The sequence below is a fragment of the Mobula hypostoma genome, chromosome 19, assembly GCF_963921235.1.
Source record: "Mobula hypostoma chromosome 19, sMobHyp1.1, whole genome shotgun sequence".
NCBI classification, from domain to species: Eukaryota; Metazoa; Chordata; class Chondrichthyes; order Myliobatiformes; family Myliobatidae; genus Mobula; species Mobula hypostoma.
Genome location: NC_086115.1, coordinates 55,264,165 through 55,289,868, shown reverse-complemented (window position 1 = coordinate 55,289,868; position 25,704 = coordinate 55,264,165). Strand labels below are relative to the sequence as shown.

General features: G+C 39.5%; 1 protein-coding gene across 1 annotated transcript in view; it reads left to right on the top strand.

The window, feature by feature from the left end:
• The window catches only part of sec23ip (SEC23 interacting protein), a 157,041-nt gene extending 131,621 nt beyond the window's left edge, over positions 1–25,420 (top strand). The window contains exons 18-19 of the mRNA XM_063071924.1: positions 15,852–15,968; positions 24,536–25,420. Of these exons, the coding sequence (XP_062927994.1) occupies positions 15,852–15,933 (82 nt within the window). The 3' untranslated portion in view covers positions 15,934–15,968; positions 24,536–25,420. The remainder of the gene's footprint in view (positions 1–15,851; positions 15,969–24,535) is intronic.
• Positions 25,421–25,704: the final 284 nt, after the last annotated feature.

The window sequence follows — 25,704 nt, the reverse complement described above, 5'->3', positions numbered from 1 at the left end:
TAGTCATTTAATGTCTAAAGAAGAATTTCTGAAATCCCTGACCAACTTAATTGTGAGATCTTAATGGCTGATGAGCACTTTTCACGGTAAAATGCTTGAATGCTTTCAATTGGCTCAACAATATGAATGTGGTTGAAGCATACATTATATTGGCTGGTAGATATTCCAAGAAATCCGAATTAATTCCAGGCATGCACAGCTTTCTCATGGCGTCATGTCTGCACATCAGCTTTGTTTTTACAGGGCTTGATGTAGGAAACTGATGATACAAATAACTTGATCTATTCAGTCAAATACTTAGAAATTTAGAATTTTCAGAAGCCTTGCTGGAAGTGAAAAAAATAACTACATCTGACATAAAGGGGTCTTGTAAGTCATTCTAATTGAAAGGATAACTTATTGACCTAAATACCAGGGTAAATGTTGTTTCATTGTTCAACACAGGATGTATTGCAGTATGATTGTGCCTATTTTTCTTCTTCTCCCCTGGAAGGTATTTGGGAAGTTTTGTTAGCAAGGCTTCCATTTTGACTTTGTATGTCTGAGTAGCCAGCCTTTCATTTAAAGGCTCCCTGAGAGCTGTAGTTGCTCCAAATGAAAGCTGGGAAATACAGTGGATCACACACAAAATGCTGGAGGAATTCAGCAGTTCAGGCAACATCTAGGAAAAGAGTATAGTCGATGTTTCAGGCCAAAACTCTTCAGCAGGATTTCCACCCAAAACATCAACTATACTCTTTTCCTAGATGCAGCCCGGCCTGCTGAGTTCCTCCAGCATTTTGTGTGTGTGGCTCGGATTATCAGCATCTGCAGTTTTTCTCTTGTTTGGGAAATGCAGTGGATTCTGGTTAATTGGGCTATCAATTAATCATAGTAGCTGCTTACTTGAAACAACAAAGAACAAAAACTAATCGAGAAAATAGCTGGGATTCGCTTCGTTTATTTGGGACATTATGCCATGTAATTGGGACAGGAGACTATTGCCAGATAGTTTCTATCTAGTGTTAGTCATGTGCACTTGCATGACCATTAGACACAACACTGTTCTTTGAGCAAACAAGTTTTAAATAGTAAACACGAGGAAATCTGTAGATGCTGGAATTTCAAGCAACACACATAAAAGTTGCTGGTGAACGCAGCAGGCCAAGCAGCATCTCTTGGAAGAGGTACAGTCGACGTTTCGGGCCAAGACCCTTCGTCAGGACTAACTGAAAGAAGAGCTAGTAAGAGATTTGAAAGTGTGAGGGGGAAGGGGAGAAATTGGCAAAAGGGATATGAGAGGATCATGGGACAGGAGGCCCAGAGAGAAAGAAGGGGGGAGGGGGGAAGCCCAGAGGATGGGCAAGGGATAACCTGTCCCCCTCCCACTTTCAAATCTCTTACTAGCTCTTATTTCAGTTAGTCCTGATGAAGGGTCTCAGCCCGAAACGTCAACTGTACCTCTTCCCAGAGATGCTGCCTCGTCTGCTGTGTTCACCAGCAACTTTTATGAGAAGTTTTAAATAGCATCAGTTGTGTGTGTTTGTGTTCAAAATACAGCATTGTTTTTGTCACTGATAGTGACAAATAAGCAGTAAGGCAATTCGGAGCTATTTTTGCTCACAGCAGTTTCAAGCATTCAGTATTGGAAACGCCAAAAATGACTATGAATGGAAATGAAATGATTTCACTACTTTATCAATTTAGAAACTATGAAGATTTGAAGGATGCAATAATTGTAAGCATTGTATGAGGGCGGTCCATTATCTGCCCTAGGTGTCTGTTTTGATTTTCATTTACAGTCAAAAGTATGCGATGTGAATGAATTCCTCTGATAGCTATTAGAAACTAATACAGTTTTATAGTATTGCAGTAGTATTGGTGATGTTCTAATGTGTTATGCATTTTATTTAAATACTTAATTTGTTACTTTTTTTTTATATATACCATTTTACCTATTTCCTTGAAACATAGGCTAATTGGGACAGCCACTCATTTGGGCCAAAATGTAATAGATCCGATGTGTCCCAAGTAATTGGAATCCACTGTATATACTACTTTTGATATAAAGTGCCACCTTAGTTGTTTTGTTCCTCATTAGTTTAAGATGTGGATATGTCATGATGAAAATGTCGGGTGGCACGGTAGGGCAGTGGTTAGCACAATGCTTTACATTACCAGCAACCCGGGTTCAATTCCCACAACTGCCTGTAAGAAATTTGTATGTTCTCTTCATGACTGTGTGGGTTTCCTCCGTGTGCTCCAGTTTCCTCCCACAATCCAAAGACGTACCAGTTGGTAAGTTAGTTGGTCATTGCAAATTGTCCTGTGATTAGAGTAGGGTTAAATCCAGGGATTGCTGAGCTGCACGCTGGAAGAGCCAAAAAGGCCTTTTTTTGCACTTTATCTCAATAATTAAATATAATCAAGAAATATTTTCAGTGGAATATTTATAAGTAATCTGGTAGATTCTAAAAATATTGAAGGAAAGTGCGCATTTGAAAAATTATTATTGCAATCATTCAGATAGTTTTTCATATTATTTCATAGCTGATTAAGATGTAATTTAGAAGTAATGGTCAGAATTGGACTTAATATCACTGGCATATGTTGTGAAATTTGCTATGGCGGCAACAGTATAATGCAATGCATGATGTAGAAAAAGGAGTAAATCAAGTACAGTAAGTATAGAAATGTGTATTAAATAATTAAATTAAAAATAGTGCAAAAACAGAAATAATGTTTAAAAAGTGAGGTAGTGTTCATGGATTCAATGTCTGTTTAGAAATCGGATGTCAATGTGGAAGAAGTTCTTCCTGAATTGAGTGGGTGCCTTCCTGATGGTAACAATGAGCATAGGGCATGTCCTGGGTGATGGGGGTCCTTAATGGACGCCGCCTTTCTGAGACACTGCTCCTTGAACATGTCGTGGATACTACAAAGGCTATTACCTAAGATGGAGCTGACTAATTTTAGCACTTTCTGTAGCTTTTTTCGGTCTTGTACAGTGGTTCCCCCCCCCCCCCACCCCCACCCCCATACCAGGTAGTGATGCAGCCAGTCAGAATGCTCTCCTCAGTACAAGTTTTCAAGTGTTTTAGGTGATAAAGCAAATCTCCTCAAACTCCTGATGAAATATAGCCACTGTCTTGCCTCCGTTATAGCTGCATCAATATGTTGGGACCAGGTTTTTGACACCCAGGAACTTGAAATTGCCCACTTTCCACTTCTGATCTCTCTGAGCATTGGTTCATGTTCTTTCGTCTTACCTTTCTTGAAGTCCTCAATCAGCTCTTTGGTCTTACTGACGTTGAGTGCAAGGCTGTTGCTGCGACACCACTCATCATTGGATTATACTAGCTGGTATATTCTGCTCTTGTACACCTTCTTGTGTCCATTTGAGACTCTGCCGACAATGGTTGTATCATCAGCAAATTTATAGATGGTGTTTGAGCTATACCTAGCCACACAGTCATGGGTAGAGAGAGAGTAGAGCAGTGGGTTAAGCACACGTCGCTGAGGTGCGCCAGTGTTGATCGTGTGCGAGAAAGATATTATTACCAATCCACACAGTTATGAAGTCGAGGATCCAATTGCAGAGGGAGATGCAAGGGCCCAGGTTCTATAGCTTAACAATCAGGTTTGTGGGAATGATGGTGTTAAATGCTGAGCTATGGTCAACCAACAGCATCCTGTCATAGGTGTTTGTATTGCCCAGGTAATCTAAGGCTGTGTGAAGAGCCATTGAGATTGCGTTTGCCATAGACCTATTGTGGTGATAGGCAAATTCCAGTGGGCCCAGGTTCTTGCTGAGGCAGAAATTGATTCTAGCCATGACCAACCTCTCAAAGCATTTCATTACCATAGATGTGAGTGCTACTGGAAGATTCAGGCATTAAGTCATGAAGGCAGCTCGCACTACTCTTCTTGGGCACTGGTATAATCATTGCCCTTTTGAAGCGGGTGGGAACTTCTGAACGTACCAGTGAGAGGTTGAACCGAGGAGTTGATCATGAGGCATATACCTCCACCCCTGCTTTTGAGAGACTCGACAATCCTATCCTGATGGTGTATAGTGTCTTGTGAACCTGTCAATCTGAATCGCTGCATCTGGTACGGAAGAGGTTAAGCAGGATTCCGTGAAGCAGAGCACGCAAGCAGTCCTAATACAGCAAGCGGTCTTTGATACTAGCTCTGAGATCTTTGATTTTATTTACTATTTACTGGCTATACATTTGCCAGCAATATAGTCTGTAATGGGAGTCAAAAACCCAGTATTTTTTTTAAATGCACTTGTAGCCCTTAGTGACAGCCACATTTCAGACAAGTACAGCCATAATTGGCATAATTTCCATCGTTTTTATGCAGTGATAGATTGTTCAATTGCATTAAAACATCTTTATTAACTGTACAGACCTTAGATGTGGTTGTGATTCTCTGAGAAAATTGTTTTATTTCTGTTACACATCTAGACTATGAAGTTTCAACATCAAACTTAATTTTTACCTTAGTAATAAAAAAAACATATTGGTTAAGAAGTGTAGCAATCGCTAGGTCACTTTACCTTGAACCAATTTCTTCAAAGCAAAAAAACTGCACAGTTTTCAAAACCACTGTTACTTTGTGAAGACCCAGAGACTGTTTGGGTGCATTTTAGCCTTGTTAGGCTGGATTGATTAGATAATTCTGTGCAATTTTCCACACTGCAAAAGGTGCACGTATTTAAATGCCGATTTTTCCCTCCCCGCAATTAGCTAGATTTTCGAAGAATTAAGCATGTAAAGAGCTAATGCAGTGTCATTTCTGTGGTTAAACTATTCATGTTTGTTTCCTCTGTGAAATTAGGATTGATTGCCTGAAGTTCTTTCAGAGTGATGCAGTAGATACTTTCACTGTCTCTGAACTGAAAATGAGCAGGATATTATTTCAGCACTACATGATGCACACACATATTGTGGTAATTTCATAGTTCAGTGCAGCCCAGTACAAACAGCTCTTCAGTTTCTATTTCTTGGCCTAATATAAAATGAATATTTTGTATTACTTTCATTAATATCATTTCCAGGGCTGAAATAAAAACAGAATTTGCTGAAAATAGTCAGCAGTTTGGCTCGCATTTATCGAGAACAAAGCAGTTAATGCCTTGGGTCATTGACTTTTCATTGGAATTGGGAAGAGAAATAAATGAGATTCAAAATGCATGGAAAGCAGAAAGGGGGTCCATGATGAAGTGAAAAACAGCAGAGATTAAATGACTGAAGTACTGAGTCCAAAGTGAAATGAGGTTGTATTAAGAAACAAAGTAGACTGAAAGAGGTGTAAATTCTAAATAATTATCTAAAGCAGGGGTTCCCAATTTTTTTTATTATGTCATGCACTTCTGCCATTAACCAAGGGTCTGTGGATTCCAGTTTGGGAATTCCTGATCTAAAATAACCAGAGAAATGTAGAATATTTCCTGTAAATCAGAAATTACAATGCTGAAAAGTTTAACTTGCCTGAAATTAATGAACTTCTTGCATCCAGAAAGCTTAACTATGTAATAGTGTATTCGTAGTACTGTTCCTCTACCTCGCATTCAGCTCCATTGGTGCAACCTGGGAGGCGGAGGCATCAGAAGTGGAGACGTAAAAGTGACAGCTGATTGTGTGTTGGCATCTGAGTTGCAGCTGAATGGTCACCTGATCTGCATTTGGTCCTCTATTATAGAGTCCATATCATAAGCATTATCTATAATGCAAGAAGTTGAAAGGAGTTCAAATAAATCGCCTGTTGGTGTGCTTAAGTGTGTGGGGAGAGAAGGTGAATGATCATGGGGGGGGAGGGAAGGGGAGGGAGAGAGAGAGCTGTAAAGAATAGTCCATTGAATGTAAAAGCAGATAACCAAGGTTCAATTCCACTGCTTTACGGACACCAGTGGAATTGAACTCCGGTTGCTAACGCTGTAATAGTGTAACGTGAACCACTGTGTTAGACCCATGACCAGGTCTGTTCAATTTTCCCCACTGTACTCTTCACACCAGCTCTTCCCATACCCAGAACAAGAGAATTCTGTCAAGCACCAGTAACCCGGGTGCAATTCCACTGCTGGAAGGAGTTTGTACTGTGACGGGGTCCTGAACTGAGAGAGTGAGTGAAGAAAAAAAAAACTAACTTTTGGATTTCTGCTGAGTTGGAGAGAGAGAGCACCGAGCAGCTCGTATATCGCTATGGTGACCAAGGGCGGCGTTATTTGATGGACAATTGAGGTTGAGGTTTCTCTGGAGGTTGTTTATACTTTCTCCAAGGACATTGCCTGCTTGTACATATCTTACACAGACAAAGGAAGGAGGAGTTATTTGAGAGACTGTTGGTACTCAGTACGGTGAGATTAAATAGGAGGTCAGATGATAAACCTGCAACACATGTTTTTGGACATTGAATGAGCTTTGTTGTGCCCACAGAAAAAGTGGGTTTTTTGGAGGATCGATCGGGCAGATTGATCAGTGGCTCTTGCAGTGAGAAAAGGGATTGACCAGTGGGGAGTTGTCCATGTGTCCAACCTTTGCCTGGGTTGATAGCTCCACCACAGAAGAATGGTCCCCTTTGTTGAAGTCACTGGAGGACAGTGAGAAGATCGACGGCGTCAGCTCACCTGAAGACTCAAATCAATCAATCAATCTCTCTCTCTCTCCCCTCTCCCCCTCTCCCCCTCTCCCCTCTCCCCCTCTCTCTCCCCCTCTCCCCCTCTCCCCCTCTCCCCCTCTCCCCCTCTCCCCCTCTCCCCCTCTCCCCCATTACTACTCAACTCAACACCATGAACTGAACTTTGCTCATCATCGTAAGATTGTATCTATTTACCCATAGACTTGAAGAAGCTTGGTTTTCATATATATATATTCCACACTTACTTATATATAGTCATTACTAACCTGTTTGATTTATCTACATTTGTAATGCTGTATTGCTTAGTTACTAATAAATAACAGTTAATAGCAATACTGGACTCCAAAATGTTTTCCATTTCTGCTGGTTCTTTAACCCGTCACGGGGTACGTGACAGTACATTCTACTCATATGCGTGTGGGTTTCCTTTGGGTGCTCTAGTTTCTTCCCACATTCTGAAGATGTACAGGTTAGTCGGTTAATTGGTCACATGGATATAATTGGGTGATGGAGACTTGTTGGGGTAGAAGGGCCTGTTACTCATCATTTTTTATCTCTAAATGAAAAAAAAACTGTGCTAGAAAGGAATTCATGGTTAAAGCAAGTGAGGGTTTATGGAGCACTTGAATGAAAATTGATTCTGTCAAAGTCCTGTTGAAGGATCTCAGCCTGAAATGCCAACTGTTTACTCTTTTCCGTAGTTACTACCTAGGCTGGTGAGTTCCTCCAGCATTTTGTGTGTGTTGCTGTCAAAGGAGATGTGATTTCCTAGCATGAAATATTCAGCTATCATGTATTACACTGTGATAATTCATCTGGATTAAAATAATGTCCAATTATTATTTTTCCCAAAAATCAATCCATATACTGGACATCACATTTGCTGATTTACTCTATTTTAAGAATTAGGTAATCTACTTGTGTTCCAAAGGACCCACATAATTTTAGCAAAAAGATTGAGAATGAGAATTACAGTGGATTTCAGTTAATTGGGACACATTCGGAATCAGTACATTTTGGCCCAATTAAGCAACTACCCTAATTAGCTGAAGTTTTATGGAAATAGTTAAAGTTATTAAAAAGACAAAGTACTGTTTAACTGAGTAATAAATTGTGTATTTAAATGAAATACAGAGCTAATTAGAACACTATCAATACTACAACAGTACTTTGAAACCGTATTAGTTCCTAATAGTTATTGATGGAGGAATTTGTCTAGTGTATGCGCTGCTGTGTCCTTTTGATTGACTGCAAATGAACACAATCAACGCAGACACCTCGATAATGGGTTGCCTTGACACAATTTTTGACGATTACATCCTCCAAGTCTTCAGTTTCATTGTAACATTTAAGATGATTGTCAATAGCTTCAGACTCTACGTAGTTCCTAGCTTGTTGAAGTAGTGTAGTGAAATAGTTTCATTTTCACTGCGACTCATTTCTCTGTCTCCAAGCCTGAATTCTTAAAAGCACAGTGAGCAAAGCAGTTATGAATTGTCTTGCCAACTATCAGTGACAAAAGTCACTGCGTTTTGAACACAAACACATGCTACAGGTGCAATTTAAAAACTGCCCTAAGCATGATGTAGTGTCTAATGGCCACACAAGTGCATGCGTCTGAGGCTACATCCACATTACGCCGGATAATTTTGAAAAAGAAGCTTTTTCTCTTCGTTTTGACCTTCCGTCCACACTGAAACGACATTTTCATCTTCTGAAAATGGAGATTTTCGACAACACTCTCCAGAGTGTATAAATTTGAAAACGATTGTTTTGTGTTGTAGTGTGGACAGGGTAAACGGAGAGATTTTAAAATGTTGTCATGACAACACTACAACAACAATGCTTTTTCTGCTTTTTCTGCTTCTGCTTGGGACTGTGCAAGCACTGCCGGACGGCTGTTCTTGGTTCTTGATCCTCCAAAATATTCCGCATGGAATTTAAACAGGAGGTGGCGGAGGGAGGGCTTAAGAAGGAGATTTTTGAAGAAGAAAAGCTGCCTTAAATTTAATTGGATTTGGTTGTGTGACTGTGTTAGGATTAAGATTATTGCATGCTTTAATTGTGCGGGGGAAAAATGAATTGCTGTACACATCTGACTTGGTAGTTAGTATTTCAAATTGAGTTGAGTGCCCTCTTCTGCTCCTAATAGGTTTAGGTTTGATGTGGGATTGGTAGTCTATGTTGAGTTGACCATTTAACATTTTGTAATTGTTGATCTTGTGCAGAGGACGGCTTCATGCGTGTGTTGTTTACTTTATTGTCTACGTTAATAGCTTGTTTGGAATTTAACATCTCCACTGCTTTGCTGACTTTGTAGTCGTTGTAACTCGCAGAAACAGCTCGACTTCATTGTCTGTCTAAACGAAGAAGTCCGGTCTGCTTTTCCAAGTTTTCTTTGTATTCCTCAAAGACATTGTTGAAAACTTTCTTTCGCTGTTATTGTAGGTACTCTAGTTTTTGACCAATGGAAATAGCACAACGCCGCTGTTGAAACGTAAATATTATGCCGTTTTCTCTTCGCTTGTTTTCTGTAGATGTGTTTGCGCATGCACAGTAGGAGTAGATTCACCCAAATATCTGTTTTGGTGTGGACAGAGATATTTTGAAAAACGCCTAGTGTGGACGCCTGTCGTTTTTACTCGAAACCGGCATCTACAAAATTATCCGGTCTAGTGTGGACGTAGCCTGAGACTAGTTAATAAGTGTTTGGCAATATAAGCAGCATAGTTTCTAAAATAAACGAAGGGAATCCCTGCTAGTTTCTTGATTATTTTTTGTTCTTTAAGAGTTGTCCCAAAAAAGCAACTACTCTGATTAACTAGATAGTCTAATTAATTGGAATCTACTGGATTGTGTTTTTGAACTCCCATGACTGCTTTAATATGTGAAATTTACAGTATGGAGAGGATGGGTGACTTTTTCCTGAAGAGACAGTTATAGCGTAATAAAGAAGCTAATTAGTGACTACTGATTTTTAGTTGTTGATCAAAAATGTATCTTTTAAAACTTTTTTTGAAAAGTCAGGAGTTTTATTGCTCTGACAATATTAAATTTTTAATTTGTACATTAAATACAACCCCAGAGAAACAAGGGAATTAATATCTCATTAATACTGTGTATAGAAAAATGCAGCAACCTTGGCTTAAAGCTTTATTTTTGCTTGAATAATTAGTACACTCACTGATTCAGGCTCTGTATTCCATAGGATAGTAGCTTCAAACTTCAAAGTAAATTTATTGTCAAATTACATATCATGTACTACCCAGAGATTCATTTTCTTGTAGGCATTCTCAGTAAATACAAAGAAACACCATAAAATCGATGAAAAACTGCACACAAGATGGATAAACAGCCAGTGTGTAAAGGATAACAAACAGTTATTACAGAAAGAAAAAGACAAACAAATTAATTATAATAAATAAACAATAAATATCAAGAACATGAATTGAAGAGTCCCTGAAACTGAGTCCATATTTTGTGCGAACAATTCAGTATTTGGGGCAAGTGAAGTTAATTTTCTCTGGTTCAAGAGCCTGATGGTTGAAGGATAATAACTATTCCTGAAGCTGGTGGTGAGGGTCCTGAGGTTTCTGCATCTCCTTCCTGATGGCAACAGTGAGAAATGAGCATGGCCTGGATGGTGGGGTTCCTCAATGATGAATATTGCTTCCTGTGACCTGCTCTCCTTGTTGATGTGGGGAGGGCTTTATCTGAAACGGATTGAGCTGTTTCCACAACCTTTTGTACACTTTTCCCTTCAAGGCCATTGGTGTTTCTATACCAGGCTGTGATGCAACCAGTCAACATGCTCTCCGCCATGCATTTATAGAAGTTTATCAAAGTTTCAGATGACATACTGAATCTTTGAAAACTTCTGAGAGAGTAGAGGCGCTCCTGTGCTTTCTTTGAAATAACACATGGGTTCTAGACCCAGAACAGATCCTCTGAAATAATAACACTGAGGAATAAATAGTTGTAACCCTCTCCAACTTTGATCCCTCAATGAGGAATGGCTTATGGACCTTCTGTTTCCTCCTGAAGTCAATAATCAGCTTTTTGGTTTTGCTGATATGGAGTGAGATGTTATTGTAGTACCACTCAGCCAGGTTTCCAATCTGCCACCTATATGTTGATTCGGCCAGCAACAGCGGTGTCATCTACAAACTTAAATATGTGTTTAGCCTCACAGTCATAAGTATAAAGGTGGTAGATTAGGGTGCTAAGCACACAGTCTTGTGCCGCACCTTTACTGATGGAGATTGGGTAGGAGATGCTGTTGCCATTCGGAACAGACTTGGTCCACAACACAGCCTTGTGGTGCACCTTTACTGATGGAGATTGTGTACGAGATGTTGCCAATCGGTACTGACTTGGTCTACAAGTGAGGAAATTGAAGATCCACTTGCACAATGAGGTATTGAAGTCTGGGTATTGGAGCTTACTGATTAGTTTTGAGAGGATGATAATACTGAATGTTGAACTGTTGTCAGTGAAGAGCCAATGAAAAGATAGCTGATTTACTTGTTGTGATGGTAGGCAAATTACAGCAGGTCCAAGTCGCTTCTCAGGCAGGAGTTGATGTGTTTCAGCACCAACCTCTCAAAACACTTCATTATGGTAGGTGCTACTGGACAATGGTCATTAAGGAAGGTTATCACATTCTTCTTGAGCACCGTTAATTTCCTTCATCCAGTGAAAGAAAGGATGTGTTTTGAAGAAAGGAACCAATTGACTGTTCAAAGACTTTTAACTAATATTTATGGCTTGCCCAACCCAGACACCATTCAGATTGAAGACTGTTGAAGAAAATTGTCATTACAAATATTAATGCCTTATGGTCAAACAATATTTGCACTTTTGGCTTTATACAAGACTGCAATCTCAGCCATCCCACAAAAGCAGCATCAAAAGGTGCAAAAAAGCATTGATCCATCCATAATAAATGTGCACTAGCTTAAAAACCAAAGCCAAGAATCCTCAAACCAAGAAATCTCTGGTTTGTTTTAATTTTTTTGCCTTGGTTGTGAAATCAGGTGAATTTGCCAAATGTATATAGAGCAGCTTGGATTCACTGAAGGATTGCTTGAGCTAAATTAAGGTCAGGACTCGGACTCAGCTATTCCAAAACATGAATTTTCTTCTTTTTAAACCATTCTGTTGTTGATTTACTCTTGTCTTTTTGATTATTGTCTTGTTGCATTATCCAACTTCTATTAAGTTTCAGATAACAGACTGCTACCACGATATTCTCCTATAGGATGTCTTGATACAATTTTGAATTAATTTTCCCTCAACGAATGCAAGCTATCCAGGTCCTGAGGCAGCAAAGCAGCCCCTAACCATGATGCCTCTTCCACCACGATTCACAGTTGGGATGAGGTTTTGGTGTTGGTGCGCAGTGCCCTTTTTCCTCCAAACATAGCAACGTGCACTTCTGCCAGAAAATTCAACGTTTGTCTCATCTGTCCACAGAACAAAGTCCCGGAAGCATTATAGAACATTCAGGTGGTCTTTTGCAAACTTGAGACATGCAGCAATTTTTTTTTTGAGAACAGTGGTTTCCTCCATGGTGTCCTTCCATGAACAGCATTCTTGTTCAGTATTTTTCTCATAGTGGACACATGAACAGAGACTTTAGCAGGTTCTAGAGATTTCTGCAGGTCTTTTTCACCTTGGGTTTTTTTTCACCTCCTTCAGCATTGCACATTGTGCTCCTGGTGTGATCTTTGCAGATTGCCCACTCCTAGGGAGAGTAGCAACAGTACTAAGTTTCCTCCATTTGTAGACAATTTCACTTACTGTGGACTGATGAACACTCAGGTCTACAGAAATGCTTTTGTAGCCTTCTCCAGCTTCACGCATCTCTACAATTCATCTTCTAAGGTCTTCTGTAAGTTGTTTTGATCAAGGCATGGTGCACATAAACAGATCTTTCTTGAGAAGAGCAAGTTCTGTCAGTTACCTGACTTTGTGTGTCCTTTGCATAGGGCAAGGCACCTTTACGACCCACACCTCCAATCTCATCTCATTGATTGGAACACCTGATTCCAAATAGCTTTTGTAGAAGGCATTACCCCAGTGGTTCACATACCTTTTCCAATAAATATATGTAATATTGGATCATTTTTCTCAATAAATGAATAAACAAATGTTTTTGTGTTTTTTTATTTAATTGGGTTCTCTTTATCTAGCTTTTAGGACTTGTGTGAAGATCTGATCATATTTTGGGTCATATTTATGCAGAAATAGAGAAAATTCTACAGGGTTCACAAACTTTCTAGTACCACTGTAAATGTATTGCATGGAATAAAATGATACTAAAGCAAAATCAGGTATTTGCTTACTGATAAGATGCACTATGCATTCTTCTGTGTTCTGTGGCATACCACCAATAATGGTGAACCAGACAGACTTAAGTCTACTTAGTAATTTTTCGTATACAGTGGATTCTGGTCAATTGGGACACATCGGGTCCAGTACGCTTTGCCCAGTTAAGCGGCTGATCCAATTAACGGAAGTTTTATGGAAATTTATTTATTTAGCGATACAGCACAGAGTGGGCCCATCCAGCCTAAGAGCCGCACTGCCTCAGCAACCCCAGACAAACCTTATTCACCCTAACCTCATCACAAGGCAATTTAGATTAGACCACATTTTATGAGTAATTAATGCAGAAAACCAGGTAATTGCAAAGGGTTCACAAACTTTTTCATGCAACAATAGTCAGATGAATTTTAATTTGGTAGGGTAACTATTTTTGGCTAGTGTCAAATCTTTTCATGGCAAGGGACTCAAACAATTTTTTTAAAGTCAAAAATAAAATGAACAAAAATCACTGCTTTTTGAATCAGCATCTGTTGGCCCAAGTGGGTAACGTAACACAAGTACATGCAAGTGACGCAGTTGTTCACTCTAAGCATGGTGTAGTGTCCAACAGCCACAAGTGCATGTGACTGTCTTTTGCCCCAATTAAGCAGCATAATGCCTCAAATAAACAAAGGAAATCTCAGCTATTTTCTCGATTTGTTCTTTAAGAGTTGTCCCAAATAAACAGCTGCCCCAATTAATTAGAGATGGGAACAAGATGCCTTGGAAATGTAGAACTTCAATTTGTGAAGAAAAAACACATTGATTGCACAAGGAAGTGAGATGTACGTGGTTCCTAGTGATGCCCAGATCAGATGTCTGAAGGCAACTGCTAACTGGAAGAGGAAAAGAAGTCTTGGTCTTGAGGTCTGTAGTTTTTTTTTGGGCAGCTTGTGAGGTCAGCAGAAAGTGATGTAAATACATTCCTGGCCACCAAATCAGAACATTTGTACAACAATAGAAATTTACACCAATGAGGTGGCTATTTGGTATTTTATAAATGTGATGAGAGTTTCTGCTTCCACCAGCCTCGCTGTGCTCAGTTCTGCCAACCACTGAATGATATAATCTTATTGATCTCCACTCCCCCCACCCCCACCTTTTCTTTTAATTAACTTGACGTTTGTGTCTCCTAGTTGTGTGCCTCACTGCTGAGGGAACTACTGTATGTCTATTTATTTTGTCTTGACCTCTCAATTTTATGTACCTCAAATATACTGGCCCTCAGAGAAAACAACCCCATTCTTTTCTCATAACTGTAATTCTGTAGCCTTGACACTATCGTAAATCTCCTGTGCACCGTTTCTGTAGTGTAGTGGCAAGAGCTATGTACTAAACTTCCTCATCAAAGCACACAGCATCAGATAAACAGCATTTACAAAGAACAAATTATACATAATTTTTACAAGAAACTGCAATTAGAATGAAAAAACAATTTTCTTTAATGCAAAATAATCATAGTGTTACTATGTTGTAGTTACCTGTCAGGGTATGGCAACAGCCGCTAGGCCAGTGGCACTAGCCGGCTCGGAGGTTCAGCAAGGTAGGGTAATTTCAAGTAGAGTGATAGTAGACTCAATGGTTAGGTGTCGGACAGGAGATTCTGTAGCTGCGAAAGAGATGCCAGTAAGGTGTGTTGCCTCCTAGGTGCTAAGGTCAAGGACGTCTCCGGATAGCTGCAGAATATTCTCGAGAGAGTGAGTCAACAATGACAGAGGTAGAAAGGGGGAAGGATCCTGTGCAGAAAGTATAGGGAGTTAAAGAGGCTAAAGAGCAGCAGCCTCAAGGTAGTGATCTGTACCTGACTCCCAGTACTATATGTAGGAATAGGATGATAGTACAGATGAATGGGTGGCTGAGGAACTGGTGCAGGAAGCAGTTTTTCAGATTTCTTGATGTCTTCTGGGGAAGGTATGACCTGTAGAAAAAGGACAGTTATGACTGAATGAGTTGAAGTGTAACAAGGGGGCAAAATTGAAAAAGGTAATGAATACAGGATTGAAGGTGTTATATTTGATTGCACACAGTGTACAGAATAAGGTAGGTGAACTTGTAGCGCAGTTAGAAATTGGCAGGTATGACATTGTGGTCATAACTGAGTCGTGGCTAAAAGAAGATCATAGCTGGGGAGTTTTAACTTCCAACGACAAACAGGTAGGTAGGCGGGGGGGAGGTGGCTCTGTAAGTAAGAGGTGAAATCAAATCCTTAAGCAAAAGGTTGACATCGGATTGGAAGATGTAGAATCCTTGTAGGTAGAATTAAGAAACTGCAAGGGTAAGAAGACCCAGATGGGAGTTACAGAAAGGCCTCTGAAAAGTAGCCATAGCGTGGGATATAAATTACAACAGGAGGTAGAAAAAGCAGGTAAAAAGGGCAATATTACAATAGTCATGGGAGATTGAGAGAATCCGGTTGGTGCTAGATCCCAAGAGAGGGAATTTATAAAATGCCTATTGAGATGGTTTTTAGAGCAGCTTGTGGTTGAGCCCTCCAGGAGAAAGACAATTCTGGATTGGGTGTTGTATTATGAACCATATTTGATTAGGGAACTTAAGTGAGGATATATCTTCCAATTTACTTTATGCTACCAATGTTCGGTGATTTTTCAGCACAAGATTGGATAAATCATGTTTTGGGTTGTACTTAATGACTGTCTTTTTCTAGTGTGCTAGATTTTTGCTTGGGTTTGTTATAAATATAACGTATGTTGATTTACACAAAATGACCATATTACCATGGACATACTGTATCAGCTTATTTTAAAGTCCAACTTTGTTTACCACATTGTCCATTAAAAATACTTACCTTTGTCGAATGTCCTTAATCTCTGCTAATACTATGACATTAATTTCCATAGGGAATCGGAAGACACAGCTTTGCTGTTTCTTAAAGAGATTTATAAATCCATGGGCATCAGCCCTGAACAACCACCACATTGATGGCCATTGACAAAACTGTATTTATCTTGATATTGGTAAGTTCGTAATTCTTCTCAATACTTTCTTTTGCTGATCTAAATCAAACTTTCAGCTAAGCAATTCCTGACAGTCAATTGAAATTGAGCTGTTGACATTTGTTTAACATGCAAAATGTACAGTATTTTCTAACTTAAAACGTATGGAAAGTCTGTTACTAATCTAAATCAATGTTCAGATCGTCTGAAGGTGGACTGACCAAACCACGTTACATGTGGTTGAAAGTGAGGATGTGAGCTACATAGGAAGGCAGCAGTGGGCTGGTGAGCAGCAAAGTAATAAATGAATTGTGTCTGGAGAAGCATGTGGGCAGGGCAGAAATAGAAGTGAGTACAGCAAGGGTGGCGGGGTGGAGATGTATCTCTACAAAAGTAGGTGGAAAGCACTCCTTCCCTCCACTTGCCTGCAGGTCACCCTTGGGCAAGGTGTAGCAACTGCTTAGCCCCCTCGAGCAGCATCACAATGTTGTAGCGTGGATGAAATCACTGGAGAGACAGAGTCACTGGTAGATACAAAGCAGCTTCTTTATTCGACACAACAAGGTACAGCAGGCACCTTAACGGACAGAGGCGCTTTCTGCAGAAAGGCCTGTTAGCTCAATGTAGGCTCGTTATTTATATGCTAAACACAAAGGCAATCGCTACTTAAAAGTGACAGACAATACTTAGACAATGCTTCCTTTTGAAGCTACATGCAAACATCACACCTTTGGATTTCATCCTATCCTTCTGACACCATCATGTCTGGGTTGGTATCCGCAGCCTTTAGTTCAATCCACAATACATTTATTTGGCATTTTACATGCTAACATAGAAGACAATTAATATTTATAATGTATAGATAATACTGTCTTCGAAACTACAGCATCAGGCGCCAGAAGCATCTGATATTGACACCTTTTAGGAAGCCCATTGTGGTGGACTCAATCCACAGTCCTTTGTCAAACAGTTAAAATAGAAGTCTGGTGGCCAAAGTCATTTCAGTGTTAACAAATCATCTATCCAAAAAAATCCACTCTAACAACGTGAATCCACGGGAGCAGGTGGTGGATGGTCATATGAGCAGCTGGTGCATATCACAAGTCCTGGTTATGCAAACACTATTGCCAGGCAGGCAATCTCTGAAGGGTATTGGTAATGTCTGGGGTCACTTGTCTTGTAAATATACTGCCCCGAAGAAGGCAATGGCAAACCACTTCTATGGAATTTGCCAAGAACAGTCATAGTGATAAACTACGATTGCCTACTTCATATGACATGGCACATAATGATGACTCAAGAAGTGGTAAAATATTAGGAAATGTTGAAGTTCAAGGACTACATTTTACAGATCTTTGAAGGGAGCAGAACAAATAAATAAGTTGCTTAAGAAGAAATGTAGATGAGCAAAAGAATATAAAAATAGAATGATCATGCTGGAACTGTAGAGGACAAAAAGTTTATCTATGTGTGAAGCAACACACACAAAATGCTGACAGCATCTACAACACTATGCAAAAGTCTTGGGCACATATATATAGTTTGGGTGCCTAACACTTTTGCACAGTACTGTAGTAATTTTATGTATTGCACTGTACTGCTGCAGCAAAAAAAAACAAATTTCATGACATATGTGAGTGACGATATACCTGATTCTGATATGGGTCTCCATTGTGGACTGAGAGTGGGAAGGGGAATCATGGATGAAAAAAGGGGAAGGGAGAGGGGAGAGAGTGGGAAGCACCAGAGAAACGTACTGTAATGATCAATTAAACAATTGTTTGGAACCTTGCTACCTCAGGGCTAGGTGTGACTGCACCCGCACCCGCTCCCCCTGCCCCCACCCCTCCTTCTCTGCCTCCTGTCCCACGCTTCTCCCATGGCGCACCACCCTCACCATTCCCAACATCCTTTGCTTTTGCCAGATTTACAAAGTTGCTCTCCCCTCCACATTAAGAAATACAGTACTGTGCAAAAGTCTTGGGAACCTTGCATTTTGCACAGACTGTATGTATAGAGTTCTGATCAAGTCCTAAATGATTAATCAGGGAGAAGGATATTGATGCTGGAGAGTTAAAGGAGGAGGAAGAAAGCATTAAAATATAAATTCCTACAGCGCGCATGGATCTTCCAGTATTGCTAGGGGAAGCAACAGAGGATGTTGGTGGGACTCTGCCATAGATGTTTGCAGCTTCGTTACCCACAGGCATGGTGTCAGAAGACAGGAGTATAGCTAATCTTGCCCCCTTCTTCAAAATGGGCAGCAGGGAAAACCAAGGAAACTACAGGCAGATGAGCCTGCATCAGTGTTGGGGAGGATTCTGGGAGACTGGATTTGTGCTTACTTGCAAAGACAAGAATTGATTGGGAGGAGTCAAAATGGTTTTGTGCAGGAGTGATCATGTCTCTCAAATCTGAATTTTTAAGAGGAGGTAACTAAAAATTAATGATTTATGTTCAATTAAGGCTTTTGATGGGGTTCCATCCATGTACTAGACTGCTCCAGAAGTTTAAGGCACAAGGGGTCCTAGGTATGTTGGCAAACTGGAATAAATTAGTAGGAGGAGAGGATAGTGTTGGAAAGAACTCATTGCTTGAGTGTGTGTAGAGGAAGTACAACATTTCTGAAGCATTTTAAGCCTTGTCAAAGGGATTAATATAAATACTGTAGTACTTGATGGTTGGGATATAATGGGTCAGAGGATCTGTTTCTGTGCTGTATGACTGACGCAAATAGTTCCACAAGTAGCAAATGAAACAAATTATGAAAACATTCAAAGATCCAAAGTACATTTATCATCAAAGTAAGTCCACACCATACAACCCTGAGACTAGTCTTCCTGTAGGCAGCCATAAAAGAGAACCACAATGAACCCATTCAATATAAGCATTGAACACCCAACGTACAAAACAACAACAAATCCTGCCAACAGCAAAAATCGAGCGACACATGGAATGTTAAACAGAATTCCCCAGAGTCCTTCAAATGGCCCGGCAGTGTTTAGTTGAGTTCAGTTCAGTTTAGTGCTATGTCATTCTGATGGTATACATTAAACATTTGACCAGGAAAACACAAGAAATACCCAGCTTCTTGGTTTTAAAAGTTAACACATTCCTCAAACTCAATTCAAAATGGCAAATTGGATTCTGGTTTAACATATTGTGTGAAGGAAACCTTCTCTAATAACCAGTTCTACATTAAAATGTCACCCTAAAATGTGCTCAGGTTTCTGTTCATGGATCTCAAAATCATAATTCTGTGATTCCAAGTGAACCTACTGCTGCCGAGCCAAAGCTGATACCCTCACAGCTTATTGACCTTCTCTAGTATAGAGAAAGTCCAGTTTGTTCATTTTAATTAATGATCTGCCTCCCCTGACTGACTGTTGCTGTCAGAATAAATGACACACCAGTCAATGAAAATATGTCAATGTCAGTGTTTCAGAATCCTAATCAATTGTGTCTGATGTTTGGAATACTGATTGTTTTGTATGGATTTAGTAATGATGAAACACTTAGGCACAGGCCCTTAAGATGTCAATGGCAAATTTCCTCAATGTAGATATAACATGATGAGGTTGCGGTCGACTACGATGAGGTTGCGGTCGACTACAATGAGGTCCTCCATTGGTCAGGGTCGACCGTGGATATTGTGCTCCTGCTGTCTATGTGATACACAAGCTAAAGCAGTACAATATGGAGAGCAACCTGTTGCCCATGCAGCAGACTCTCCCTCTCCACGTAGCTGATGAATCCAAAGGAACGACAGAGACCCACACAGATTGGCACCAGTGGTTTCATGGGAGTTGCCAGCCAGCGTTGAACTCAGCGTATGACTGCCTTATGGACTCCAGCTCCAGATTTACTTCTAAAGCCTTCCCCATGAGTAGGTATAGCCGCAAAACAGCAGAGGTTTGAGATCAGTTTTCCTTCTCATAGATAAGTTGCCAACCATGGCCAACGAGTCCCATCTGCCCGAATAGGCTACAATACTTTATTCACAGTAGTTACACTTGAAATTGTATTGAATTGACCATAAAACATCTGGAACATTGAGTCGTGAATGACACTTTAAAAACATTATTTCTTAAAATATGCCTAATATTATACTTAAACAAATTTAACTTTGTTTTTTGCAATTTGTGAAACTTGTGAAAACGGACAGGAATGTTGTTAATAGTAATAAGCGTACGGACATGGGTATGAAATGAATAGTTTTGGAATACTTGTTGAATTATTTGCAATTAATCATCAGGATGCAACATACAGAGGATTACGTTAATCCAGCAAGTTGGATTCTCATCGTTGTGTAGATGTAATATGAGGCCGTTGTGAAAATGATGAGTGATAAAACCTGCAAGTAAGGAAGGCCCAGGGTCTGATTCCACTTTTACTCATACAAACTCGACTGTGATTATGATAGTGAAGGACTTTGAATATTTTGATGGAATTTTAATGAAGAATCCTTGCTTAGGCGACAGCCAGAGCACATTCAGTGAAATTGTAAATCGGGGTTTCATGCATGCTGTGAACAGAGCTAAATCATCTCATGGCTAGTGAATCAAATCAAAACTCTGCACCTGTAACTGTCCAGGCATGAGTAATGGCAGACAATTAAACAGCAAATGGGATTGTTCTTGAAGTCTCTTCCTCCCATTGGCTGTTTATGAGGCCACATATGCCAGTGCCAAAGAAAGGGCCCAAGCATATGCAGACTTGTTCAACAAGAAGTATTGAAGACGAACCGTCTCAGATCCTCACCTTCAAGGAAGCTGATCTCTAGCCAATTTGATTCAGTCTGCATGCTAGTACGAAACAGCTGAGAGTATACAAGAAAGTCTTTGGAACCAAACAACAAACAGCTGTGTGCCTAGCTAAGCTGCTTCAGTAGGTTTACAACATCAGTCCTAGACAATGTGGAAAAAGCAGGGCACTCAATCAGTTTAATATCAATCATTGGAAAAGCCATGGAATCTATCTTTGACTGTGCCAAGAAACGGTAATTATTAACCACTCCTGGAAGCCTTGTTTGGATTTTTTCAAAGATTGTTTGGCTTGAGATCTCCCAGCCTTGGTCCAAGTATAAACCAAAAAGTTGAATTCCAGAGGAAAGGTGAGAGTGAGATAGCGATTGCCCATGATATCAACGCACCATTGATTGTGTGTGATACCAAGATGCATTGGTAAAACTAAGATCAATGATGATCTTAAGGGTAATAGCTCCAGTGATTGGAGTCCTGTTTCACACAGAGGAAGGTCAGAGATCAGACACTCCAGCCCTAGTATCTCATTACAAGAATGTGGTGAAATGTATGTATTCTGATAATAAATTTTATTTTTATTTTGACTTTGACTTTCCTCAGGACTGTGTCCTAGGTCCCACCACCTTCAGCTAATTTAGCTCACATTCTTCCATAAGCTTAGAAGTGGAGATGTTCGATGATGATTGCAGATTATTCAGTTGTCTTTGCAACTCCTTAGCAATTGAAGAACCCCATGCTTGTATGCAGCAAGACTTGGATCATGTCAGAGATAGGCTCTCTCTATAACTTCAAGCCACAAATCAGTAGTGTGACAGAATGCTCTCTACTTTCCTAAATGATTACCACGACTACTCAAGTAGTTTTACATCATTCAGATAACGCAACTAGCTTGACTGGCACTCTTTGAGCAGGTATGTCCTCCATGATGGTGCTATGTATGTAGCTGCCATAAGTACCATCAACAAAGTGCACGATGTACCATCAACAAGATGGCTATTTACCAAGAATAGTTGAAATGCAATCCCCAAACGCATGATTTCTCCCATTAAAAAGGAGAAGGGAACACATCGTCACCACCTGTGAGTTCCCTCTGTCCATCCTATCTTGGAAAAAATATCTCTAGCCCTGCATTCCTGGTTCTAAATCCTATAACTCCCTACCCAACAACACTAGGAATACAATCACCAGAAGGACTATAGCAGTACAGGACAGTGACTCACCTCCTTTAGGACAACTATTGGAGATGGCTGATAAATTTGCCAGCATTGCCTAGATCCTTCCAATAATCTCAGTTTAAGTGAATAAAGGTATCTAGAGTATTTGTGATATTTAAAGTGAATAGTTGTGAGGTTCTTAAGATGAAGCATTGCAGAGACTTCCAATGTCCTGTAGGTGCTCATTGATTATGCTTACATTGGCACTATTCCATTATACATTAGTACAAGACTCCATTTTCTAATGATCATCACAGATGCAGTCTTTCTTCCGAAAGCAATCTGACTAAACTAATTTCAGTATTTCACATTATATGTTAATGATGTAGAAGACAGAAGTGATGGATTTGTGGCCAAGTTTTGCGCACTGGTTGAACTGCCAAGTTGGTGTGGTCTTTCATCGATTTTATTATGGCTATAATTCTATTTTATATTTATTGTGTATGGCGGCAAGAAAATGAATCTCAGGGTTATATGATGACATATATGTACTTTGATAATAAATGGACTTTGAACTTAGAAGTTTACAGATGATACAAGGATAGGTGGCGGGGCAAAAACAGGGAGTCTGCAGAAAAACTTGGACAGGTTAGGAGAATGGGCCAAGAGTGCAGATGGAATATAGTGTAGGGAAGTGTATGGTCGTGCATTTTGGTAGAAGGCATAAAGGCATAAACTATTTTCTAAACAGGGAGCAAGTTCAGAAATTGTAGATACAAAGGAACTTGGGAATTCTCGTGCAGGATTCCCTGAAGTTTAACTTACAGGCTGAGTTGGTGGTAAGGAAGGCAAATGCAATGTTAGCATTCATTTCCAGAGGACTAGAATATAAAAGCAAAGATGTAATGCTGAAGCATTCTAAGGCATTGGTCAGACAACTCTTGGAGTATTGTGAGCAGTTTTGGGCCCCATGTGTAAGAAATTATGTGCTGGCATTGGAAAAGACCAGAGGACATTTACAGGACTAATCCTTGGAATAGGGGTTATTGTATGAGGAGCATTGGATGGCTTTGTGCCTATCCTTGCTGTAGTTAAGAAGAATGTGGAGAAACATACTGGACATTGAAAGGCCTGGATAGAGTGGCATGGAGATGTTTCCAATAATGGGAGAGCAGCTTCAGAATAGGACGTCCCTTTAGAACAGATGAGGAATTTCTTCAGCAAGAAGCTGGTGAACCTATGGAATTCACTGCCACAGACAACAGGAGGCCAAGGCATGAGGTATATTAAAAGCCGAGGTTGATAAGTTCTTGATTGGTAAGGGTGTCAGAGGTTATGAGGAGAAGACAGAATGGAGATGAGATGGAAAATAACTCGGCCAAAATCGAATGGCAGAGAAGTCTCGATGGGCTGGTAGCCCATTTCTACTCCTGTCTTCTGTTGTTAATACAATTCTTTCCATTTTCTTTACAAATTTATTGGATGGCCTCAATGTTAAGGTGTAATTGTCACAAACTGTTGTAATGATTCTCAATTTTGTTGAGGTTGGAGAGCTGGTGAGCAGTTTTAATTAAAATTGACCTATTGTTAGGTCACATCTAACAAGACACATTGTTAGGTCAATGTAGATTTAAAGCTTCCTGCACGATTAACCAATCATAAAAATATCCTTGTCTTTATTTTCTTTGTGTTTGTCTTCAGTTTGACTTGACATTGCAAATTTCTAGTGCTCCACTCACTACATGTTCTTGTTTTTGATTTAAAGCTGCAGAACAACATAATGGTGCCTGCAATTTGGCTATGATGTAGTAATGAGATTTTAACTTGGGCAGCTCCAGTTCAATCTGCTGTTTGATCACTGGCCTCATTCTCTCAAACCATTGAGCTGCAGCTCTGAAGCTTGTGTGTTTAAGTGAACCCATTAACTCTGTTTTATGTTTTATTGGCTATTTAGAATTTCTTCCTTGAATATTGTTATTACCCTTAAACTCCTCCTTGCTCCCATTTGTTCAGACTTCATCTAAAAGCACAATAGCAGCTGCAGTCAAACACAGCAGTGTTTGTGTCTGCCTGTGACATTCATGCTTGTGAATAATATGTGCACAGGTTTGTTAAATGATGAGGAATTGCAGTGTGGCTGTTTTAAAAAAAAACATTCATCAATTTAAGGACTTAATTGGTGCTTTCATGGTGTATTAGCATTACCGTTGCCAGATGTCCTAGGAAGCATCACAGTAGCTTGAAAATCATCCTCCATTGTGTAGTTGCACAGGATTATGAAATGCAACTTTGATTGTGTTAAATATTGCTGCAAATATCTATGCAATTTGAAAGAATTAACTTAAAACTTCATTTAGATATGATTAAAACTATTGAAGCAAGCATTGTTGGACAATATTTATGAGCTGATACTGATTTTAATGTAAATGTCATTGTCCAAGTATAATTGTGTTTTCTTTGTTTTTAAAGATTCACATTTGTTGCAAAGAATTATAATCAATTGCTAAATACTATAATGATCATTATGATTGAACTGCAGGGTAGCATTGTTAAAATTTAAAAAAGAATGATTTTACTCTTAGTTTAAAGTTTTTGCTCTACTGTGCAAGGTAACATTATTTGGAGCAACATTTTAAAAATGAGTTTAAATATTTTTAACTTTCTTTGGCAGGTCGTCAGAGGCACCATCAGTTCTGCTGAACGCAATGTGATTTTAGATCCCAGATTGAAATTGGTAGTCGTATCTTTTATTTGTGCAGTCTGCATTTATACTACGATACAAAACAAATGGCTCGAAACAGAAATTTTCCTTTGAAAATATAATTTTACTTGATTCTCACCAGTGTAGATGTATATTGTATTAAGTTAATGAGGGAGTGCGACTAGCTTTGGGAAAGCTTCCATTCTGGGCCGTTAGCTTCTTGAAATAACTTGAATGTTGTTTTCAGAATACTTCTCTCCTTGGTGGAGGTAATGAAATGAATATTAGTCTTTCCTCTATTCCCTGTTTACTCATTCCATCCACTGTAGAATTTCACTCAGTTAGTCTGCAGTGCCTTGCTTCTGACAAGCGAATGATTAGGATTTACAAGGTGTGTCTTGAAAAAAGGCTGCCACTTGCTCCTGCCAAATGTAGTACATTTTTAAAACTATTTCTTGTGTTAGCTTGTGGATTATTTTAGTTTCTATTAAATGATTCCCAGCTTAAGTTCATGGAAATAGTCAAAATGTCCAAATTGATTGCACCATACTTTGCCTATAGTTTACTTCTCTGCAAGAATGGTATCTTGCATAATGAAATTTCTCTCTCACCAAGCTGCAATGTATGTTCCTTAGTCAGCACTTCCACTGAACACTCTCTTGATTTGGACCCTCTTTTCTATTGCACCCCAATACAGTGACCAAGAGGCTTTATTTGGAGAGCAGTATATGATAGCACTGTCAGCCCGATGTGTGTGACTTCATTCTCACCACAGGACTTCTCAGGCAGCAGTGACCATCAGCTGATTTCAGCTTCCATCAGATCCAAATAAATAATAAATCAATCAAAATGCAACTGATGATGTCTTTTTATTTCAAATTCATTTATGTTAGACAGAGGTTCCCAACCTTTTTTAATGCCATGGACCAATACCATTAAGCATTGGAACCCTTCATTAGACCATTAAAAAAATTAGTTTTTTACTGGTGGTAAAAATGCATCCAGTGTCATTAATAAAGAGTGTGTATTCTGATCAATGCTATGAAGATCATTGATGGAATTTTATTATTTCTTGCATTTGAGAAGAGTGAATGCTATGCTTTATTATATGATTAAGCTTTTGTTATAGTATGGGGAAT